This window comes from Delphinus delphis, chromosome 1 (genome assembly GCF_949987515.2).
Source record: "Delphinus delphis chromosome 1, mDelDel1.2, whole genome shotgun sequence".
NCBI lineage: Eukaryota > Metazoa > Chordata > Mammalia > Artiodactyla > Delphinidae > Delphinus > Delphinus delphis.
In genome coordinates, this window is record NC_082683.1 from 43,551,535 (window position 1) to 43,575,389 (window position 23,855).

The 23,855-nt window shown below is 45.3% G+C and overlaps 1 protein-coding gene across 2 annotated transcripts in view; it reads left to right on the plus strand.

Moving 5' to 3' along the window:
• Nucleotides 1-8,215: 8,215 nt before the first annotated feature.
• The window catches only part of GPX7 (glutathione peroxidase 7), a 42,567-nt gene continuing 26,927 nt past the window's right edge, over nucleotides 8,216-23,855 (plus strand). The window contains exons 1-3 of one of the 2 annotated variants that reach the window (XM_060005151.1): nucleotides 8,216-8,515; nucleotides 12,766-13,027; nucleotides 14,512-15,402. In XM_060005151.1, the coding sequence (XP_059861134.1) occupies nucleotides 8,216-8,515; nucleotides 12,766-13,027; nucleotides 14,512-14,675 (726 nt within the window). In that variant the 3' untranslated portion in view covers nucleotides 14,676-15,402. Of the gene's footprint in view, nucleotides 8,516-12,765; nucleotides 13,028-14,511; nucleotides 15,403-23,855 lie in introns of those variants that run through there. The other variant, XR_011246363.1, reaches the window with a different exon arrangement.

Consider the following 23,855-nt stretch of genomic DNA (forward strand, 5'->3'; position numbering starts at 1 on the left):
ACCTCGGCCTCAGCCTCCTCCGCAGCATACTCTCCACTGTGACCCCGGAGCCAACCTCATGCTGTTGCCTAGCAACTCACCTGCATCACCCAGGGCTCTGAAGCTGGGGCCCCACCAAGGATGGGGAAGTGACCAGTTTAATTACAAAGTCTCAGGGGAATTATGCATCGGTTCATTCCTCAAATACTCATTGGGCTCCCACCAAGTGCCAGGCCCTGTGCTAGGTCCTGGGGACTTAAAAATTAATAAAATCCAGTCTCTTTCCTCAAGAAATTAAAAATGTAGCGGAATGGACAGATTTCTTCATTTATTCAAGAAATAGTTATTGAGTGCCCATCAACAGTAGAATGGATAAAGTTATAGCATATTCATACAACTTAATAGTATACACACAGTAGGAGAATGAACAATCTACAACTATACACAAAAATATGAAATATTGAAGACTGAGAGAAACATACGATGAGTGAAAGAACCTAGATAGAAAAGAGTACATTCTATATGATTACACTTAGATAAAGTACAAAAACAGGCAGAAGTAATCTATGCTGCAAAAGTCAAGATTGGGGACTTGGGAGGTAGTGACTAGAAGGCGGCATGAGGAGGGCTTCCAGAGTCCTGGAAATGTTCTGTTTATAGATCTGGGTGCAGGTTATATGGTGTGTGCAGTTTTCAAAATTTTATTAAGGCTGTATGCTTAAGATATATTAATTTTGCTGTACATATATTATTCATCAATAAAAAGTTTATAAAGAGAAATGTTTACTGAATACCTACCACGTGCCAGGCTCTATGTGTTTGGCAAACAGACACTTGAAGAGAAATTTACAACACGACAGGGGTAAATACACAGGGGTCTGAGGAGCACAGAGAAAGGACTCCCCATCAACTGCACCCCATCTGAGGCAAGGGGACTGAAGCATGACTTTCCGGAGAAAGGGAATTCTAATCAAGTGGGAGTCCACCAGGCAAGGGAGAGGAGGCAAGGCCTTACAGGCATCAGAAACAAGAAGGAAGAGGCAGGACATGAGACTGAAGGGTTACATGAGACCCAAACTGTCAAGAGCCTGGGAATGACAATCATGATATCTAAATGTTTGTGGTATAACAGGCATTGTTTGAAATACTTTACATATTTACATTTATTTAATCTTCCAACCACAAAATGAGTAGGTGCCTATTATTCCTATTCTATAGATGAGGAAATTGAGGCACAGTAGGGTTAATTAACTTGCTTAAAATCCCACAGAACATGGCAGAACTTGGCTACACACCCACTCAGACAACTCCAGCATGCTCGATCACTGCTCCACGCTGCCTAGGTCATTTTGTCACAAAGCCACTGAAGGTATTTAAGCAATGGAGAACCAGGATCAGATTTTTGTGTGACAAAGATTATTCTGGTTCCTTTATGGAAAACTGCATTGGATTGGATGGAGCAAGGGTGGAGGTCGGGAGATCAAGGGGAAAGCTGCTCGGGGAGTCCCAGTGAGAGAAGCTGAGGCCTAAAGGAGGGTAGAGGCCAGGGAGAGGAGGGAGATTTTTAGAAATCAATGACGGAGCCTATGTGCTTTGTATTTTACACATACTGCTAGAAATAAAATCCACGAGAAAGCAGAGGTTATTTTATTTTATTTTATTTTTTGACTTCAAGTGCAGAGAGTTAAACATATTATTCAGTTGTCTTCTCTGGTCTTTCGTCTTATCTACTTATTTATTCCCTTCTACCCTCTTTCCTCTCCCAACCCCTACAGATAACTCTTTAATGTATTTATTGTGTAACTTTATATTGTTCTTGTAAATGTGTGTTTTCATATTGTGTACACACAGTTTACATTTATGTAAATGGTGACGGATTATGGTTCTCATTCTGTAACTTGTACACTTGGGTACATATTTTTTAAGATCTATCCCTGCTACTATGTGTACCTTTAGTTTGTTGTCTCTGTTTCCTAGGATTAAAGAATTGGATTGACAACACCATGTCGTAGAAAGTGCCTTACTATGGAGTGGAGAGACTTCAGCTATAGCCCCTGCCTCTCTACTAACTTGTGGTGTGAACTTGGGCAAGTCTCTTTTCCTAGTTGAGTCTTAGCTTCCTCACTTATAAAATCAGAGGTGCCTTCCACCTCTAACCTTCCATGCAATCTCCTTTACTTTACACACAGGAAGCTCCGGGCCAAAGAGTGGGAGTGACTTGATCAAGGTCATACAACAGTTATCAATAGTCCAATTCAATTTAGCCCAAATTTATTGAGTGCCAGGCATGCTGCTAAGTGCTTTGGGTACTTAAATAAGTAAGCCCTGCTGAGTTCCTCCGCCCAGGGCCTCTAAACAGAGCTGTGTTAATTTTCCAAGAGCAGGTGCAGAGATAGCCTGTGGGCACTGGTCATTTGTGGTGGAGATATTAATAGGACAGAGCCTCAGATAGAATCTAAGGCAGTACCTTCACCGCCCCAGTCAGGCCCCACAATGTTCCTGGCCTCAAGAAAAGGAAAGAGCTTGAGTACACAGCTTCCTATTTGTAAAGGGTTATTTATTGCCATAGCATTTACCAATAATAACTGATCTGAAATAGTAAGACAAAAAGCCTTTATCTATCTGTATGCCTAATATTATACAGCAGTAATCACAGGACAAACAAAATTTTATATTCTGCTTTTTTAAAATGTTTTTGTTGTTGAACAATAAAACAGCTGCTGTTGATTATTTACTCTGTGCTAGACACCAAGCACTTTATATATGTTAGCTTATTTCATCTTCATTACAATCCCATGAGGTAGGAGGTACTATTATTAGCCCCATCTTAAAGATAACAAAACAGAAGCAAAGGGAGTTATATTACTTGTCCTAGGTCAGTGGATTTCAAGCATTTTGAATGCAACCCATAGTAGAAACATTGCTTACATTATAGTTTAGATCACACATAGCTGTTTCACAATATTATACTAATCCTTACTATACAGGACTCACTCAGTATTTTCTATTCAATTCTTTTTTTTTTTTCAATGCTGCTCCAAGCCACTAAGTTGATTCTATGACGTACTAATGGATTGCAACACACAGTTTGAAAAACAAGGCCCTAGGCGACTCTATACCACAATCCTAATAAAATTACACAAAACGTGTAGTCATCATACTCTTTAATGCCCTGTATCAGGTTCTGTGCTGCATGTTAAAGACACAGGTTTGAATCAGACACAGTCCTGCCCTCAAAGCACTCACAGACTCCTTAAGGAAACACAGGCAGATAGGCAATGAAAGCACAGCAGTGCTTCTCAATTCTGGCTGCATCTTAGAATCACCCGGAGGATTTTCTTTTTTAAAGCACTAGTTAATGTTGAGGCTCTATTCCCCGACTTTCTGATTCAATTGGTCTGGGATGGGGCCTGGATATTAGTATTTTTTAAAAGCTCCCCAGGTGACTCTAAGGTGCACTTGGGACTGAGGATCACTGCAATACAGTGTAAGTGCTACGTTAAAGGGGAGCATAATATAGGGGCATCTAACTATCTAAAGGTATTGAGAAAAGCCTCAAAGAGAAGTTGTTTTTTGAGCTGAGTTTGTGTGCTGAATACCTTCTGTTTGGTCCTTTAGATCCACTGTCCACTCACTGTCTGCCCAGTACACTGAAGCTGTACAGAGTAAGTCAATGGGCTCCTTTGATCCCTGGCTTCCACTTAGGTATGGGCCCACACCCTTGCAGGAGATTGGTGAGAGGGAGGGGAGGGAGGGCCAGGTAGTAATTCCCTGGTTCCCTCCCTGTAAGTTTGCCTTGGGCTGGCTGTGAACCTCCTCTGAAGGTAATTGCCCCTTTCAAGATGGCTTGATGAACAGGACTCTTTCCAGATTCTGTAATTTCTCCCCACTTCCCCACCCATTCAGGTCAAGGGGTGTTAACAGCCCAGATATGTTCCTGAACTATCCCTTGTCTTCCTCTACACCCCACCCACAAGTTTGAAATTAGTCGCCTTGTGAATAAACCTTTGTCTAATTATCCCAATCTCAGTGTGTCATCTGTTTCCTTCTGACACTCTGACTGATAAAGCCTGGAAGCAGTAAGGGAGCTTGCTATAAGGATAAGGAAGGAAAAAAAAACCCAAAAACCCAGGCAGAGGGAGCAGCGTGAGTAACGTGGCAAAGAGGCATGAAAATACTGTATTTTTGTTTGGTTAATTCCCTTTATTGGTGGAGGACAAATTGCTAAATCCAATGCTCTGTTCTCAGTCCTATTCTTACTAGATTTACCAGCAGCATTTAACCAATTTATCGCTCTCTCCTCCTTGGGACAAATTTGTCACTTGGCCTCCATGACATTGCACTCTTTTGGTTCTTGTTCTTCCTCTGGCTACTCTTGTTCAGTCTCCTCTGCTGGTTCCCTCTCATTTTCCTGATGTCTTCATCTCCCTGAAGCTGAACGCTGGAGTCCCAAGGACTGTCTTTACACTAACTCTCCACCATCATCCAGTGTCATGGTTTTAAATACTCAGTGCTGTCCACTCCCAAATTTCTATCGTTGACCTAGATCTCTCCTCCAAATCCAGACTCATATATCCAACCTAACTAGAGATAAGAGTGATGTCTGGAGCTGACTCCTACAGCCAATTGTTACATTTTCAGGAATTTTTTCAGCCTCTTGTTAAACACAGCTATTACTGAAAAGGGCGAAAGACTCATACGATCTGAAGAGGAACCAGAGTATTAAACACAGCCACTACTGAAAATTAAATTATATAAACTTGAAAGATAAAATAAATTATATTAAAAGCAAAAGTAATATTAAAAACATCACTTTCTAATTATTTTACTATATTTTATTATTTTTATACTCTTGGGGTCATTTACATCTATTCTGTCTGTATTATGGAAATACTATACTACGGTGTGCCACTCTTGCATCCCTTCCTAACTCCGTGTTCAGTGACATCATGTTGGCGGCTCAAAATCAACCATGGTGAGAGTAGTATACCACCGAAATTGGCAAATGCTACCAGTGAGAGCTTGATTTATTGTTTTGTTGCCTGCTTAGTCTTAAGAAAGTGACCATAATCTTCACTGTGGCCTGCCAGGTCTGTGTGACCTCACCCCTGTGCTGCCTCTCCACCTTTCTCTTCTCACCCTTTGCTCTCTCTGCTCCAGCCAAACTAGCCTTTGTTTCTCAATGCACCATGTTTCTCTCTCAGGACCTTTGCACTTGGTTTACCCTGGCTAATTTCGACTCATTCTTCAGAGCCCTGACTTCAGACTATACTACAAAGCTACAGTAATCAAGACAGTATGGTACTGGCACAAAAACAGAAAGATAGATCAATGGAACAGGATAGAAAGCCCAGAGATAAACCCACGCACCTATGGACACCTTATCTTTGATAAAGGTGGCAGGAATGTACAGTGGAGAAAGGACAGCCTCTTCAATAAGTGGTGCTGGGAAAACTGGACAGGTACATGTAGAAGTATGAGATTAGATCACTCCCTAACACCATACACAAAAATAAGCTCAAAATGGATTAAAGACCTAAATGTAAGGCCAGAAACTATCAAACTCTTAGAGGAAAACATAGGCAGAACACTCTATGACATAAATCACAGCAAGATCCTTTCTGACCCACCTCCTAGAGTAATGGAAATAAAAACAAAAATAAACAAATGGGACCTAATGAAACTTCAAAGCTTTTGCACAGCAAAGGAAACCATAAACAAGACCAAAAGACAACCCTCAGAATGGGAGAAAATATTTGCAAATGAAGCAACTGACAAAGGATTAATCTCCAAAATTTACAAGCAGCTCATGCAGCTCAATAACAAAAAAACAAACAACCCAATCCAAAAATGGGCAGAAGACTGAAATAGATATTTCTCCAAAGAAGATATACAGACTGCCAACAAACACATGAAAGAATGCTCAACATCATTAATAATTAGAGAAGTGCAAATCAAAACTACTATGAGATATCATCTCACACCAGTCAGAATGGTCATCATCAAAAAATCTAGAAACAATAAATGCTGGAGAGGGTGTGGAGAAAAGGGAACACTCTTGCACTGCTGGTGGGAATGTGAATTGGTTCAGCCACTATGGAGAACAGTATGGAGGTTCCTTAAAAAACTACAAATAGAACTATCATATGACCCAGCAATCCCACTACTGGGCATATACCCTGAGAAAACCAAAATTCAAAAAGAGTCATGTACCAAAATGTTCATTGTAGCTCTATTTACAATAGCCCGGAGATGGAAACAACCTAAGTGCCCATCATCGGATGAATGGATAAAGAAGATGTGGCACATATATACAATGGAATATTACTCAGCCATAAAAAGAAACGAAATTGAGATATTTGTAATGAGGTGGATAGACCTAGAATCTGTCATACAGAGTGAAGTAAGTCAGAAAGAGAAAGACAAATACCGTATGCTAACACATATATACGGAATTTAAGAAAAAAAAATGTCTTGAAGAACCTAGGGGTAAGACAGGAATAAAATTGCAGACCTACTGAAGAATGGACTTGAGGATATGGGGAGGGGGAAGAGTGAGCTGTGACAGGGCGAGAGAGAGTCATGGACATATACACACTAACAAACATAAGGTAGATAGCTAGTGGGAAGCAGCCACATGGCACAGGAATATTGGCTCGGTGCTTTGTGACAGCCTGGAGGGGTGGGATAGGGAGGGTGGGAGGGAGGGAGACGCAAGAGGGAAGACATATGGGAACATATGTATATGTATAACTGATTCACTTTGTTATAAAGCAGAAACTAACACACCATTGTAAAGCAATTATACCCCAATAAAGATGTTAAAAAACAAAAAAAAAAACAAAAACAAAAACTTCTTTCCTCTGGAAAGCCCTCTTTGTGCCCCCTCCCCAGGCTAGTTTAGGTGGCACTTACCACAATAGTAATTTTAGAGCTATTTATGAATGATTTGATAACTGTCTCCCCCATGCTGTCTTGTTCATCACTGTATGAGGGGCACCTAGAAGAGAAGCTGGTGTAGAATGGGTGCTCAAGAAGTGTTTGTTGGGCTTCCCTGGTGGCGCAGTGGTTGAGAGTCCACCTGCCGATGCAGGGGACATGGGTTCGTGCCCTGGTCTGGGAAGATCCCACATGCCGTGGAGCAGCTAGGCCCGTGAGCCATGACCGCTGAGCCTGCGCGTCCAGAGCCTGTGCTCCGCAACGGGAGAGGCCACAACAGTGAGAGGCCCGCATACAGAAAAAAAAAAAAAAAGTGTTTGTTGAATGACTGTGTAAGTGCTTAGCCTGTACCGCATTACATGAAAGCTCCAGTTTTCTCAAGGCAGCCTGTGATCTCCTGGAGAACTAGTACAGCGTCAGCACCCAGCACCGTGCTTGGCACTTAGTGGGGCTCCATAAGGGTTTTCCAAGTTTGGGAAACACTGTGAAGTGCTGCCCAGATCCCCCATCAGTGAAGACTTGTAACGCCAGCTATTGGGAATGCTGTCAGTGAAGAGCCTTTAACTGTCAGCCCCCCAGGGACAGGGCCCCCTTGGCTCCTGTCATAGCCCTTCCCAGATGGCCCCACATCCCACGAAAGATGAAGGCAGGGATATTAGAGGCCCGGTCTGGTCATCTTAGCTCATCTGGGGACAACGCTGATGGGCCATTCTAGTTCCAGAGCCCCTGTGGGGTCAGCCATGACTGTCCTTGGGCCTGCGTGGACCTCTGGACTTCTTCTGCCCACTCCTGTTCCCTTCCCCTCCCTTCCACAGGTGTGGATCCCAAGGGCACTCCCACATAAACACCCTTTACTGCAATCTCCATCTCAGAATCTGCTTCCCAGGAACCCAACCTGAAATAGACCCTCTCTCTTCTCTTCTCCTCTGTCTCATCCCTTTCAGGGGACGTCCATTCATTCACCTAAAGTTCGTAGGCACCATTCAGCTGACAAAAAAGTTTCACATCCATTTTTCTATTACTCTCATTCTGTACTGTCTAGGTGCATCAGGAAGGCAACAGATGGAGAAACTGGGGCCCAGAGAGGTGCAGCGACCAGCCTAAGGGCACTGCACTAATTAAAAACTAGCTAAGCTCCCAGATGCAGTTTTCCACCTCCCTTTCCCTACCTAGTCGCTACATCCTGGAGCAAGAGGGAGCCTCATTGAAACGAATTCCGGTCTCAGTGGGCAGAATCCTGAAACCACGGCTCTAGGGTCCGGAAAGGGGCGCGGAGTCCAACGCTCCCGCAGTACAGATGGGGAGACTGAGGTCCAGAGCCCGGCTGTCCACCGCCCGCGGAGAAGGGGGCGCGTCCTGCCCGGCTGGCCGCTTGGAGCCGGGGCCGCCTCCTCCCGCCCCCCGCGCCCGTGACCCCAGCCCTGCCTTTGCCTTTGCCACGCCGCCTGCTCGGGAGCGAGTCATGATGGCGGGACTGGCGGCAGCATGGCTGCTCCTGGCGGCTGCGGCCTGCGCGCAGCGGGAGCAGGACTTCTACGACTTCAAGGCGGTCAACATCCGGGGCAAGTTGGTGTCTCTGGAGAAGTACCGCGGCTCGGTGAGTGTCCGCCCGCCGGGCCTCGGCGCCATCCAGCCGGGGCCTGACGGGGGCGCCCGGCGCCCGGGACCCTGCCGGGTGTGGCTCCGAGGGGCTCTGGCCGCCCGGCCACCCTGCCCTGGCTCCCCACCCCCACCCAGACATCCCGCCGGGCGCGGCGCCCCCAGATCCTGCGCCGGGTCTGTCCCTCGACTACGTGGCATGGCCCGGCGCGCGGTGAAACCCGAAACTCTCGCTGCCGGCGCCGATTTCCCTCCCAGCGATTTTGGGCAGCGGGGCCCAGCCTCTCACACACTGATCTAAAAAGTAACCCTAGCATCCTAGGGCCTTTGTCTCTCCCATCCCCAGTTTCCACGTTCGGAACAGAGGGAGTTGGTGATAATCAGTCCAGTGAGAACATTGTGGAAATGAAAGCTCGGTGCAGAGGGAGTTACCATTTCAGACACAAGGGGACCTTACACAGATCATCCTTACACAGATCATCCCATCCCCAGAGAGGGAAGGTCGCACCTTACACAGATCATCCCATCCCCAGAGAGGGAAGGTCGCACAGCGCTAGAAAGCACGGAGCCTGGAGGAGAACCGCTTATCCATCCGTGGCCTACTCTAGGCAAACTTTTTAGCTGGGAGCTCAGGCTGAGATTTAAGTGTCATCCAGTATAACTGCTACCTCCTTACCGAGAGGGAGTCTCAGCTCAGAGAGGACTTGCGAGAGGAAGTGTGCCTGGGTGAGTCTGTGAAACAAGAGTGAGTTTTAGTAAGACCAAGAAGAGCACTCCAGGCAAAGAGAACTGTCAAATGCCAAGACTCAGAACTAAAGAGTAAGAATGGTGATGCTGGTGGGGAGGTCTTCAAGCAGTTGTGCTTGAAGGAGCATAAAGCATGAGGGTGAAAGATGAGGCTGAAGAGGGTAGGGAGGGACCAAGAGGGGCCTTGAACGCTACCTTCAGAGACCGAAATGTTGCACTGTGTGTAATGAAGAGCCCTCCAATTTCACTTCTCAAGGTGGACCTCGGGCTGTGGTGTGGAAAGGGTGGGGAGTTGGTTTCTAATGGACAGGGAGGCCCAGCATCCAGATTTGGATGGACCACACACACACACACACACACACACAAGTGGCTGTTAGCATTCTTCTCCCAGGAGCAAGGCCATCCTTAGTGAAGAAAGTACTCTCTAAGCCTTGGAATTCTCAGTTATCCTGGGAGTACTGGGTATAGTAGTCCTTGTCCTGATTGCCCCCCGCCCCAAGGTATTGTGAGTTTCAAATGAGGTGACAATGTGGAAGCACTTGGTAGAGTGCTTGCTCTGTGCTTGTGTTTGTGGGGCCCCAGCAGGAACCTCATCCAGGACTCAGGGCAAAGGGCCCATTGCCATTCAGGCCTTCCCTTCCCTCTGGAGCAGCTCACCAGAGAGCCCCAGGTTTAGCACTTGACCAGCTCTGCTACTCATTAATTCATTATTTATTGTTGAGCACCTACCGTATACTAAGTACTGTGCCAGCTCTGTGGATACAACGGTGAACAAAACAGCTAAGTTTCCCCTTTAACAGAGCTTATATGCGGTGGAGAGGAGAAAGGCAATAAACAAGGAACGGAGAAATAAACAATGTAATTCCTAATAGTAATAGATGCTAAGACAAAAACAGACAAAGGCTGTTTGCTTTCAGAAGTAATAAGGCATCCAGGATGTGAGGAACAGAAATCCTGGAGAAAAATTACCTGGAAAGTAGTCCCAGAATTCTGAGTGTTTTCATCCTCTAGGTCCACTGGTAGATCCTAAAAAGCATTGGAGCGAGAGGCCTAGAAATCAATCAGAAAGAAACTGAAAAAAAAAAAAATGAAGTCACACACCTGCTACGAGGTGGAGTTAGAATTTGAACCCGGGCAGTCCAGTTCCAGAGCCCATGTCTTAATTTCCAGCTTATTTCCAACTTTAGAGGGAAACCAGGAACAGTCAGTCCAGGGAAACTGTGTGTTAACCCAAGCTTGGTTTGCCACTTGGGCAATATGGTCATTCATTCACCTGCAAATAGCTACTGGCTCATTATGTGTATTTTACCATGGGTTTTTTAAAAATTGGAAGCAAAAACCACTGGCTTCTTTATAGGCACTACATGCCTGCCACTGGGTCCAGCCCTGGAGACATAGCCATGAGCAAAATTGTATGGTTTGTGCCCTCACGCTAACTGGGAAGACAGTCATTTAGACCAGTGTTGAGTGTAGATAAATGGGTGACACTCAGGAATGCCCTTGGCTACACTGTGAGGTTATGTACATATAGGCCTGAGTGTAGCGTGTATGTGAATGGTGTGTTTGTTTGCTTGCTTCTGTGTACTCATCTGAGTCTGCATCTGTGCTTGTATACGTATATGTAAATTTACTGTGTGTATTTAGGTGTATCTGTCTGTGTTTTGGTCACTTTAAAGATAAGCTTTTTGGATTCAGGCACGGAAATAGAAATAGGATTTCCCTCCTTCCAAAAGTATGGGCAGACACACAAGATGTAGGTTAGAAATAAACAACCTTTAATGCTCTCAATGCCCAAGGATCCAGTAAAGAAGAAAGAGGAAGACCTCTAACTAGTGAAGGGAACTAAGAGTCCCAGTTTCTCACCACCAGAGACGCAATATGGCATATGCTGACAAAATGGGGGAGGTTGTTCTAACAGCCTGTGGCCCCAAGGAATGGGTGAGGGAGATACAGCACAGTGGTTCTCATCGCCTAGCTCAGTGGTTCTCAGCTGGTGAGCTGGTGGTGATCTTTTTCCCCAGGGGACATTCGGCAATGTCTGTAGACATTTTTGATTGTTAAGACTAGGTGTCTACTGGGTGGAGGCCAGGGACGCTACTAAACATTCTACAATGAACAGGACAGCTACCTCACAACAAAGATTATCCAGCCCCAAGTGTCAGTAGTGCTGAGGTCTAGAAACCCTGTCCAGCCTCAGCAGTCTGTGCCCGAGCATGTCCAGTGCCCCAGGCTGCCCCTGGAAGGTGGCCCTCTTTATGGAGCCAGCTGGTATAATCCTGCCTTTTCTAAAAAGTGGCCAGGACTTCCCTGGTGGTGCAGTGGTTAAGAATCCGCCTGCCAGTGCAGGGGGCACAGATTCTATCCCTGGTCCGGGAAGATCCCGCATGCCGCGGAGTAAATAAGCCTGTGAGCCACAACTACTGAGCCTGCATGCTGCAACTACTGAAGCCTGCGCGCCTAGAGCCCGTGCTCCGCAACAAGAGAAGCCACAGCAATAAGAAGCCTACGCACCGCAGCAAAGAGTAGCCCCCACTCGCCGCAACTAGAGAAAGCCCACGCATAGCAACAAAGACCCAACGCAGCCAAAAATCAATCAATCAATAAATAAAATTTTTAAAAAAATAATAAAATAAGAAGTGGCCAGAGAGATAGGGCTTGGCTACCTAAACACAGAGTGAGAATTTAAATCCTTTAATAATATATAACTAGAAGCTAAAAACATAGCATTGGTGCCAAAATTGTAACTGCAGTAATATAATCAAGTTCCATCAGCCAGATTTATATTTATCACCGAACGGCAATAAATAAATATATTATAAGGCAATCATAAATTTAAGGGTTAGTCTAGTGATAGAAGAAAGTGGTATTTGTTTACTGGAGGGAGAGGGGCAAAAAGGGATTGCCCTGAGGTTCTTCGGATCCTTTTATCAAGAAAACCATGTCTGTCTATGTACCCATTCAGGTGATCATATATATGTGCACACTTACTTATTCATTCAGCACATACTTTCTGAGACTTTTCCATGTGTCAGGCCCAGTAATGAAGTGAACATAGCTCCTGCCCTCAGTGGGTTCACATTCTAGAAGGAAGACCAACACATGTATAGGCAACTACAGTGTAGAATGATGAGTGCTAGTTGACTGAGCCAGAAATTGAACCCAGGTCTGCTTTTTCTCTCTCCTGTATCACCTCCTGATGTGCGTTCACCAGTGTGTGTGCCTCTCTCTGTGATGGTGTTCTGTGTGTTTGTGGGCATGTGTGATGTGTGCTAATGTATCTTTGTTTCGAGGGGCACAGGCATACCCATTCATGTGTATTGTGTACTTATTCTCATGAATGTTTATGTATGTGTTTCACACGTCTGTAAGACCCTGCATGTTTATGAGAGAGAGCATTAATTGTTGAGGGGGCATCACATACGTGGGCATGTCAGGCCATGTACAAGTGTGTGCCTCTTCACTGGTTTGTGTATGTGTCTGGGTTTTGCTTTTGCCACCCAGGTGTCCCTGGTGGTGAACGTGGCTAGCGAGTGTGGCTTCACAGACCAGCACTACCGGGCCCTGCAACAGCTACAGCGGGACCTGGGACCTCACCACTTCAACGTGCTTGCCTTTCCCTGCAACCAGTTTGGCCAGCAGGAGCCCAACAGCAACAAGGAGATTGAGAACTTTGCCCGCCACACCTACAGTGTCTCTTTCCCCATGTTTAGCAAGATCACAGTCACCGGCACTGGTGCCCACCCTGCCTTCAAGTACCTGATCCGTGAGTCCTGAGCCTTTCCCTCACCTTCCTTCAGCTCCCTGGGCAGCAGAAGCTACTGGCTGGCTGGGTGACCTGGGGCCCCTTAGACCCACACAGGCGGGTTGATGGTCTGTTCTAGCACTAATCTTTGAGGATGAACTGAGGAGTATTCCTGCTTAAGAATATCTCCGCCCCTGCTGCCTTGCAGTTCTCCCTCAGAGTCACTCTTGCAGACTTCTCTGGGCTCCTGTTTCCATCTGCAGTGGCTCCTAGAAGGAGACTGGACCCTCAGATTTTAGTCAGTGTGAATTAGTTGAGCTTATGGACTTAGCTGCAGGCAGGGGATGCCACATGCCTGGAGAAGGCCGGCCCATATCTCCTGTCCTGAGTCAGAGGCAAATTGTGTAGGCCACAGGAGAGAAACCTTCTGAGCTAAAATACCAGATCTTGGGAATTCCCGGGCAGTGCAGCAGTTAGGACTCGGCGCTTCCACTACCCGGCCTGGGTTCAGTTGCTGGTTGGGAAACTAAGATCCCAAGCAAGCTGTGTGGCGCAGCCATAAAAAGAAACAAACAGATCTTAATATTTGAGAAATAGATTCCTTCCGCAGAAGCCTCAGAACCACAAAATGGGGTCATTAGCCAAGCTTGTCATTAAGTACTGTTTCCTTTCTCAGGCCTCTCTCTTCCTTTGGGGGCTCCATTTTTGCCTTCTCCCACCTCCTATTCCATGCTTCTGGTTGCCTTCATATCCCTCACTACCACCCCCCAACCCCCCCCACCCCCCGCCCCCCACCCCCCCACCCCCCGCCAATCCATTCACCTGGAAGAGTAAATAACAAATAACAGTGTAGCAAACAAAAGGTCCCTTACTGAGGCAATTTGAATTTTGCTTTGTGGGTCAATCCTAATATTTGTTTTTTTTCCCCTGTGTGTTTTTATTAGTTCCTTCTCAGTTCCCATAGTTATAGATCAAACCTGGCTGTGCTTTAGAAGCACCTGGGGACCTCTTAAAAATGCATTAGCCTGAGACCTACTGAAGCAGAGCCCAAGAATCTGTTTATATTAACCCCCCTCCTCCACCACCACCACCACCACCATGATTCAGATGCAGAGAGTCCATGGACTAACATTTGGAAACCATTGAGATTTAATCAGAAAATAGGATATAGACTGTGTAGTAGTTTGAGGTCATTAATAAAGGAAGGTCTGATGTTGCCTTACCCAGCACTTCACAGAATCATAGAGCAGTAGTTCTCAACCTGGGCACCAGATTGCAATCTCCTGGAAAGCTTTTGAAAAATACTGATGCCTGAGTCTCACCCCCAGATATTCTTACTTAAGTGGTCTGGGGGTATGGACTGGGCATCAGGATTTTTAAAAGCTCTCCAGTTCATTCTAACTAATAGAACCACTACTTCAAGGGAGGGATGGACACCAATAGTGGGATTCCAGGAGAGGGGACACAGGGAAGCACACTTTGCTCTCCTTCTTCCTTTGCTCTAGAGACTTCTGGAAAGGAGCCCACCTGGAACTTCTGGAAGTACCTAGTGGCCCCAGATGGAAAGGTGATAGGGGCTTGGGACCCAACCATGTCGGTGGAGGAGTTAAGGCCCCAGATTACAGCGCTTGTGAGGAAGCTCATCCTGAAGAAACGAGAAGACTTATAACTACTTTCCCTCCTCTCCCACTGTCCCCTCCCCTCACTGTTCACCAAGTGACTGTTCACTCAGTGTTCACTGAGTGACCAAAGCAAACTCAAATGGTGCTACAAGGGAGAGACTACTGACTCTCCTTCCTCCACTCTTATCCCACCTACCCCATCACTCCTGTCTGGGGAAAATTCTAGTAGTTTGATTATTTGAATCTTAGAGCAACCTGTAAGAACCCCTGACCAGTGACAGCTCTTGACCAATGACTCAACAACCAATAAGAACCTCTGGCCCCTGAAAACATGTGGCAAATAGAGGTACAAGCAATAATCTCCTACCTGTTATGAACTCTCTAAAATGAGGCCAATTCCTGCCTCACAGGGCTGTTGTGAGATTGAGGATGAAAGGCCTACGAAAGTGCCTAGGGCAGTGCCAGGTAACTAGGAGGCGTTCAATAAATGTTTTTTGCATATGAACCAAAAAATAAGTTGTGATCAATAAAAACTTGAACCCAACATGAATTTCCAGCCATGAGAATCCAGGCCAAACATTTGTTGTTGTTGTTGCTGTTGTTATTGTTTTCCTATGTATTTTTTTCAATTACAAAATTAATACAAATTCATTGTAAAATAAGATGATACAAAATAAAAATGAAACTATCGCCCTCATTTCCTATATGGTCACTCCCTGGAGGTAAACACTGTTCGCAGTTTGGTACCAAGTCTTCCCAGGCTTTTTTTATCAAGCCTATCATTATTGCCCAATAAGCGTTCACTGACCAAAAGTACACTACAATTACAAACAGGCAAAGGATAAGAACAGATAATTCACAGAAAAATAGAGACGGATAATGAGGATATGAAAAGATGTTCAGCCTCATTCAAGTTGGAAAGATTTTGTTAAATGATAATACCTGTCATTGGTGAGGATGTGGGGAAATGGGCATTCGCATAAACTGTCAGTGGGACGACAAACTGGCACAGCTTTTTAGAGGATGACTTGTCAATATCTTTTAAAACAAAATGTTTATATGCTTTGATCCACCATTTCTCCTTTTAAAAGACTCCCAAACTGTGCAAATATGTGTGTACAATAATATGTATGTACATTGTTCATAATGGTGAAAATTCGATGCAATCCTTGTGTCCATCAGTATGGTTTGGTAACAAATTATGGTACAAATCCAAATGATAATAATAACTAATACAGGGCTTCCCTGGTGGGGCAGTGACTAAGAATCCGCCTGCCAATGCAGGGGACACAGGTTCAAGCCCTGGTCCAGGAAGATCCCACATGCCGCGGAGCAATTAAGCCCGTGCGCCACAACTACTGAGCCTGCGCTCTACAGCCCGCGAGCCACAACTGCTGAGCCCACGTGCCACAACTACCGAAGCCTGTGCACCTAGAGCCCGTGCTCCACAACAAGAGAAGCCACTGCAATGAGAAGCCCGCACACCACAACAAAGAGTAGCCCCCACTCGCCACAACTAGAGAAAGCCTGTGCACAGAAACGAAGACCCAACACAGCCAAAAATAAATAAATAAAATAAATATTTTTAAAAAGGGAAATAATAAAAAATATATTAAAATAATAATAATAGTTATTCAAATGAATGAATTAATTTCTATGCTACCATAGAAAGTTGTCCAAAAATGAAAAAATGGCAAATTGTAATGAACACATGCACACACAAGAAAACATCCAGTACCAACAAGAATAATATTTTTATTGAAAATTTACAATGTTAAGTGTGAAAGAGAGAGGGAGGGAAGGAGGGAGGGAGGGATGTAGACCAAACTATTAATGGTGGCTGTCCGTGAGGGCGTGGGGTGGGATAACAGGAGTCATTCACTTTCTTTGTTAAGTATTTTTGTAATGTTTGAATTTTGTGTGTAAAAATACGTATTTCACTTTTATATAAATATAGAAAAGAGGTGATGAGCAGAGTCACTGATAGATAATTTATCGGCCAATGAGAATTTCATGTCTACTTCTCCCAAAGTCACTCTTCTAGAAGAAGGAAACTCAGATTCAAGTCTTGGCTGTGCCCTTGACTCACAGACTGAGCAAATTGTTCCCTCTCTGCTGTCTTCCATTTTCCCACTGGACAGTGAAAGGGTTGAACTGTGCTCAAAGCCTCCCTTAATGATCCTTCCCAAAAGCTGCAAGAGTAAATGAAGGCTTTCTGTGGGCTGACCACATACCACCCTGTGGTGGCCTCCAGCCTGTCCTAACACACCCTCCTCCAAGCTCTGGCTCTGCACGTGGTCATTTCCGCGTGTGTGCAGGTGCACACACACACACACACACACACACACACACACACAGTGAAATCCAGCTATCACAGAAATTTTTGTGATGAACAACTCAGAACCACATTCTCAATGGACATCTCTCTGACCTCACCCTACTTGACCTGTCAGCCGCTTCTGACATTGCTGATTGTATGACTCTTCTCCCTGACACATTCTCTTCCCTTCTTAGTTTTCCTGCCCCTGTCTTCTCTTGGTTTTCCCCCATCTCTCTGAGTGCTCCTTCCTTCTCAATGTCTGTCCATGACTCTTCCTCCTCTGCCCACTCCTTCCCTGTTGGTCTTCCTTAGGCTTCTAGGCGGGTCCCTTTTCTCACTTCATATACTCTTCCACAACCATCTCATTTTTTCTCATGGTTTTGACCACCGTCTACATCCTGATGATACCTAAATCTCTACCTTGTATCTATGCTGGACTCATACCCACTTGCCTACTGGGCATGACTAGAGACACCTCAATTCAGGGTCTCCAGAACTAAACTCATCACCTCTCCTTGACACACTTGCTGTCCGTTATCCCCAGCCTTCACAAACCCCCTACGCCTTTCCTTCCACACACCACTCACTCACTTACCACATTCTCATTGTTTAAGTAACTGCCTTCCTTTCTCTCCTCAGCACAGTGCTTGGCCCTTAGCAGATTAAATTTAATTATATGGGAAGCATTTTGAGCACTGGCTCCATGCTGTCCCTGCCTAGACCCTATCTGGAAAACCAAAGACAAGCAAACAGTTCCCCCCAGCAGTTTAGAGTCCAGCTGAGGATGTTGCACTCCAAATTAGACCTTCATTCCTAGGCTTTATCAGCTTTCTGCTGTTCCCAAGTCCCTTCTAATGTGCAAGAGTCCTCCTAGGAAAAAATCTCATTTTATGTTGTTATCAACTGTTACCTCAGTCATTGGTTAAGCAATATCTGCTAACAACTTAGTTTTAAACTAATCCCTCGGTAATCATCTAACACTTGAATAGTTAATATTTGATTTTTCTACTGATGCCTTAATTATCTTCTAACACTTATAAGCCAAAAAAAATTTTTTTTAACAAGCCTGCATCTGACATTAATTAATTTATTTATTTTTGCTGTGTTGGGTCTTCGTTTCTGTGCGAGGGCTTTCTCTAGTTGTGGCAAGCGGGGGCCACCCTTCATCGCGGTGCGCAGGCCTCTCACTATCGCGGCCTCTCTTGTTGCGGAGCACAGGCTCCAGACGCGCAGGCTCAGTAGTTGTGGCTCACGGACCTAGTTGCTCCGCGGCATGTGGGATCCTCCCAGACCAGGGCTCGAACCCGTGTTCCCTGCATTAGCAGGCAGACTCTCAACCACTGTGCCACCAGGGAAGCCCCTACGCCAAATATTTTATTTATTAGGTTATGTCTTAGCACTTAGCAGTTTAGCTATTTGCTAACACTTAATTATTAATCAATATTTTAGTTGTCTGCTTAAATCATATTACCGATCACTAAGCTCTCTGCTATTAGTTTAGAGGTGATAAGCAAGCCTGGGACCACCAGTTAGGAGTTTGGAGAAGGGCTCATTTCTGGCTGCCGATACGATAATAACCTCTGTCTTTTGTTGAGCTCTCGTTTCACCCTCAGATGATTCTCATTCACTATCAACTGGTCCTAGGTCCTCAAAGAGAGGGTGGACCCATCCTAATTGCTTATTTATTTCTCTGAGCTGGTCTGGAGTGTGGAGGGAGGAGAGCGTGACTATGAGGGGAATCTCTGGAAAATTATGGTTGGAAGGGACTTTCATTCATCAACAAATATTTCTTGAGCACTGCCTATGTGTCAAGTTCTGCATTAGGTTCTAGGGATATATCAGTGAACAAAACACCCACGTTCCCAGCTGTCATGGTGCTCAGAGAATAGTGGGAAATAGTGGGAAACATTAAACAAATAATTACACCAATTATTATACAATTACAATTATGATAAGCACCAGGAAGAAGTACAAGGAACCATGAGCATGTATAAAAGTGGCATTGGACATATGCTGGAATGCAGTGGAGGCTTCCATGAGAAATGACATTTAAGCTGAGAGCTGAAATTTTAATAAGAGTTAGGGCAGGGCTTCCCTGGTGGCGCAGTGGTTGAGAGTCCGCCTGCCGATGCATGGGACACAGGTTCGTGCCCCGGTCCGGGAAGATCCCACATGCTGTGGAGCGGCTGGGCCCGTGAGCCACGGCCGCTGAGTCTGTGCGTCCGGAACCTGTGCTCCGCAACGGGAGAGGCCACAACAGTGAGAGGCCCGCGTACCGAAAAAAAAAAAAACAGTTAGGGCAAAGAAGTAGAGTGGAGGGTTTGTAAACAGAAGCAGTGGCTGGAGCAAAGACCCTAATGAGGGAAGATGCTCAACAGAATGGAGCCAGTGCTGCTTGGAGCGAAGTGATAGGGAGAAGGGTCAGAGAGGTAGGCAGGGGCCAGATCATTCAAGGTCTTGTGGGATCCAGGTGAGAAATGATAGTGACTTGACTTAGCATCACAGAGTCTGTCTTCAGTCCCAAACCTGAAGGTCAGAAATAAACCCTTGGCGCAGAGGCAGACACTGAACTACAGATAGGAGAAGTAGATGGCTCTGGGGCTACCAGGAGCACCGGTCAGCATGGAGACACCTGTGGAAGGCAGGCAGATCTGAAACCTCCCAGCTCCAGCAGGGCCAGCCTGGTGTTTGCTGGAGGGAATTGCTGAAGCTTGGTTAGCTACAAATCACCAAGCTGCTTGCATAGATTCCTGGGCCCCAGAGGGATTACATTGCAGGTGGTCAATAGGCTACATTTCAAGACAGAAACACTGCCTTGGGTATAACAAAAAAAAAACTCTGCAGCTTCCTCTCCTCCCCACATCTCCTTCAGTCCCTACATCTTAGCCCTTACCTGTGACTTTTTTTTTTTTTTTTTTTTTTTTTTTTCTGTACGCGGGCCTCTCACTGTTGTGGCCTCTCCCGTTGCAGAGCACAGGCTCCGGACACGCAGGCTCAGCGGCCATGGCTCACAGGCCCAGCCGCTCCGCAGCAGGTGGGATCTTCCCAGATCGGGGCACGAACCCGTGTCCCCTGCATCGGCAGGCGGACTCTCAACCACTGCGCCACCAGGGAAGCCCTTACCTGTGACTTTTACCACTTTGTGTCAGGATAGAGATTTGGCAGCTGTAACAAGAACCCAAAGTAAACACAGTCTCAAAAAAAGTAGAAGTTTTTTCTATACCATGTAAAACTTGGACCTTTACCTGCTCCATGAATTAGTCAGGGGCCCGGGCTTATGGCTCTGGCATCCCTAGGACGTTGTCATCAGCCGCATGACCCAAGACAGCTGATCACCTCACCCCATGCCTTTAAGGGCATGACTACATCACATTCTACAAGTCAGAAGAACTTAGTCTATAGCCATACCCAGACATAATTTACTTTCACTAGGAAATAAAGTTTTTATTCTGTATGGCCATGTGCCCATATGAAAATTGAGTTTCATTAACATAAAAGAAGGGGAGAACAGATGTTGCAGGGGTCAGGGACAAATAGACATCTCTGCGCTATATCTTAACATTTTTCAAATCTCTCTCCTCTCCTTTTTCCTGCTACGACTATCCTAACTCAGGATTTATCATCTTTCTGGCTCATATCCTTGGCCCCAATTCCCTCCTTCAATCCATCCTTTGTGTCACAAGCTGAATGATGTTCCAAAAAGCAGACCTGAGCATATCACCTCTCTGCTTCAGTGTGCCCCCCAACCCTTAACCTTGGAATAAAGGCTTGGTTCTTTAAACTGTCATTCAAAGCCCTTGTGCCTCATCCTCCTCAATTTCTCACCTTCGGTGTTGCTACAGCACCAAACTGCTTGCTATATTCTCTCTCATTTCTTCCTCCCATTGCACAGGTAGAAATTCTCTTCCTTTCCCTCATATTGCTGTGCACCTTATCTCTGTTGTGTTCTTTGAACGTAAGAAATGTCTGGTCCATAGTAGGTGTTCAAAAGTCATATATTGACTGACTACCTCATTGTCATCATCTATGTCTGTTTCTAAGTGTCCTAAAGACTGTCTCAGCCCCTGCATCAGCTAGGTTCCCCGTAAAAGGCTCAAATCCTCCCGTGGAAGGGGTGACCAATCTCAGTAAGATGGGAAAGCCCAATCAGAAGGCCCCTTCTTCTAATCTCTTGGAATATGAGTGCTCCCTTCTGAGCACATGACCCATTGCACCCTTCTGATCATGCTCCAGAGGGGGTCCCAGGGCCACAATCGTCCCTGGTGTTAGTGATGATTGCATGGGAAAAACTTATATTTTAAAAATTACTCGTTCTTCATATGACATTCAAATTTAACCAGCTGTCTTGCATCTTATCTGGCAACACTAATCCAGGGTTGAATACCGTGCAGTAGGAAGTTGAACTAGATAGCCTCTAGGATCCTTTCAACTCTAGGAAACAAAAATTCTAACTCTTCTGATTCACCTTATAACTCCCAATGAAAGCAGAAACTCAGGATTAAAGTCAAAGAGCTAAGAACATAGTTAATAGGCTAATCAACAGAACAAATGACAATGTCCCCTTACTAGTTGTGTAACATTGGGACAGTCACTTAATCTACCTCAACCTCTATTGCTTCATCTAGCCAATAAAAGGATTTTACCTAATAAATGCTGGGCACTGTGTTAGACACTTCTGTCTATGTGCTGTCTCCCCTGGAATGTTCAGACAAACTAATGTGTGAAAAGGCTCTTTTTTTTTTTTTTTTTTTTGCAGTATGCGGGCCTCTCACTGTTGTGGCCTCTCCCATTGTGGAGCACAGGCTCCGGACGCGCAGGCTCAGCAGCCATGGCTCACAGGCCCAGCCGCTCCGCGGCATGTGGGATCTTCCCGGACCGGGGCACGAACCCGTGTCCCCTGCATTGGCAGGCGGACTCTCAACCACTGCACCACCAGGGAAGCCCGAAAAGGCCCTTTGTAAGTGGAAGTGGGCTGTAACAAATGTGAAACAGTATTAGGATTAGTGTAGCATCTATCTCTAGCTGATTTCCTTTACTGAAACCTTCAGGGGAAAGAAGTTTCCCTAGTTTGGTCATATTGTAGGGGAAAAACATTGTCTAGGACTCTAGTGCCTAGAGCAGTGATTCTTAACTAAGGGTGATTTTGCTCACCAGGGGACATTTGGCAATGTCTGGAGACATTTTGGTTGTCACAACTGGGTAATGGGTACTACTGGCATCTAGAGGGTAGAAGCCGGGGATGCTGCTAAACATCCTACAGTATAAGGACTGTCCCCTACAACAAAGAATTACCTGGCCTAAAATGTCAGTAGGCTGAGCAGTCATGGTCAAGAGTCTTCCAAGCAGAATTTATATCCCAGTTCTACCACTTAGCCACTGGGCGACTCATGGACTTTACCTCTCTGTGCTCAGTGTCCTCTTCTGGGACATCTGGGATATTAATAGCACTTACCTCATAGACCTATTTTGATGATTAAATAAAAATACACCCATAAAGCACTGGAGTATCTGGTCCATAGTAAACATTCTGTAAATGATAGTTCTTCTTATAGTTATTTAAGTATTACTGTCCCCTCTTAAAAGATAGGAAATTGAGACTCAGAGAGGGGAACAGACTTGCCCAAGGTCAAGAGAAAAAGCAATTCTAGTCATGGGGTTGACAAACGTCACCAAGAATCTTCTGTAAACAAAGGCTGCAGTTTTCTTGTGTGTGGACCTAACATGAGACACCATCCTTGCACTCAGCAAAGTGGAAGGAAAAGGAGAACTAACCTTTACTGAGTGCTCACATAACCTATATCTCATCTCTTAAGGTAGGTATTATGATTTCCATTGTACAGATATGACTAAGTGAGAAGTCTAAAGTCTCCCAGCAAGTCAATTGCCAAATAGCAATTGAAATCCAGGCTGACCCAGTACCAAAGCCCCTGCCTCTCTCTCTGTTCTCTGCTCCCTAGACTCTGGTAACACTCCACCAGGGACAGGGAGGATTTATGGTTGGAGATTTTGATTCTGGGAGAAGGCCGTTCAATCCAGGGTGCAGCAGTCTTGGAGTAAATTGCAGAAGTGGCTGATCTCAGACTGAAAAAAACTGTGAATATGAAAAATGCTTAATAACAAATAAAGTGCTGGACTCATGTTGAGACCAAAGAAGGAGGTAGACAAAGGCAGTGTTTGTTTCCTTGAACTTTGGGGACTGGCAAACCCAGGACAAATCCTAGTTTCTGCCATTCCTGGCTGGGTCCTTGGGTGAGAAATTAACCTCTCTGAGGCTCAATATCTTTATATCTAAAATACCCATTCAGAATCATTCGTTCATTTATTTTATCTTTTTAACATCTTTATTGGAGTATAATTGCTTTACAGTGTTGTGTTAGTTTTTGCTGTATAACAAAGTGAATCAGCTATATACATACATACATCCCCATATCCCCTCCCTCTTGCATCTCCCTCCCACCCTCCCTATTCCACCCCTCTAGGTGGTCACAAAGCACCCAGCTGATCTCCCTGTGCCATGCAGCTGCTTCCCACTAGCTATTTTACATTTGGTAGTGTATATATGTCCATGCCACTCTCTCACTGCGTCCCAGCTTCCCCTCCCCCCTCCTCATGTCCTCAAATCCATTCTCTACATCTGTGTCTTTATTCCTGTCCTGCCCCTAGGTTCATCAGAACCATTCTTTCGTTCATTTATTCGTTCTTCCTCCTCCCTTAACCTATATGGGTACGCAGATTTTGAAGGTGGCCAGCAGAAAGGACAATTAGGAGTTGAAATCTAGCCTGAACTCTACTTACTCAGCCTTGCCTTTGGCATAGAGCTATATAAAGCCAGAGGAAGGGACACTTTTTTTTTTTAATATTTACTTATTTATTTAGGCTGCACCGGGTCTTAGTTGAGGCACTTGGG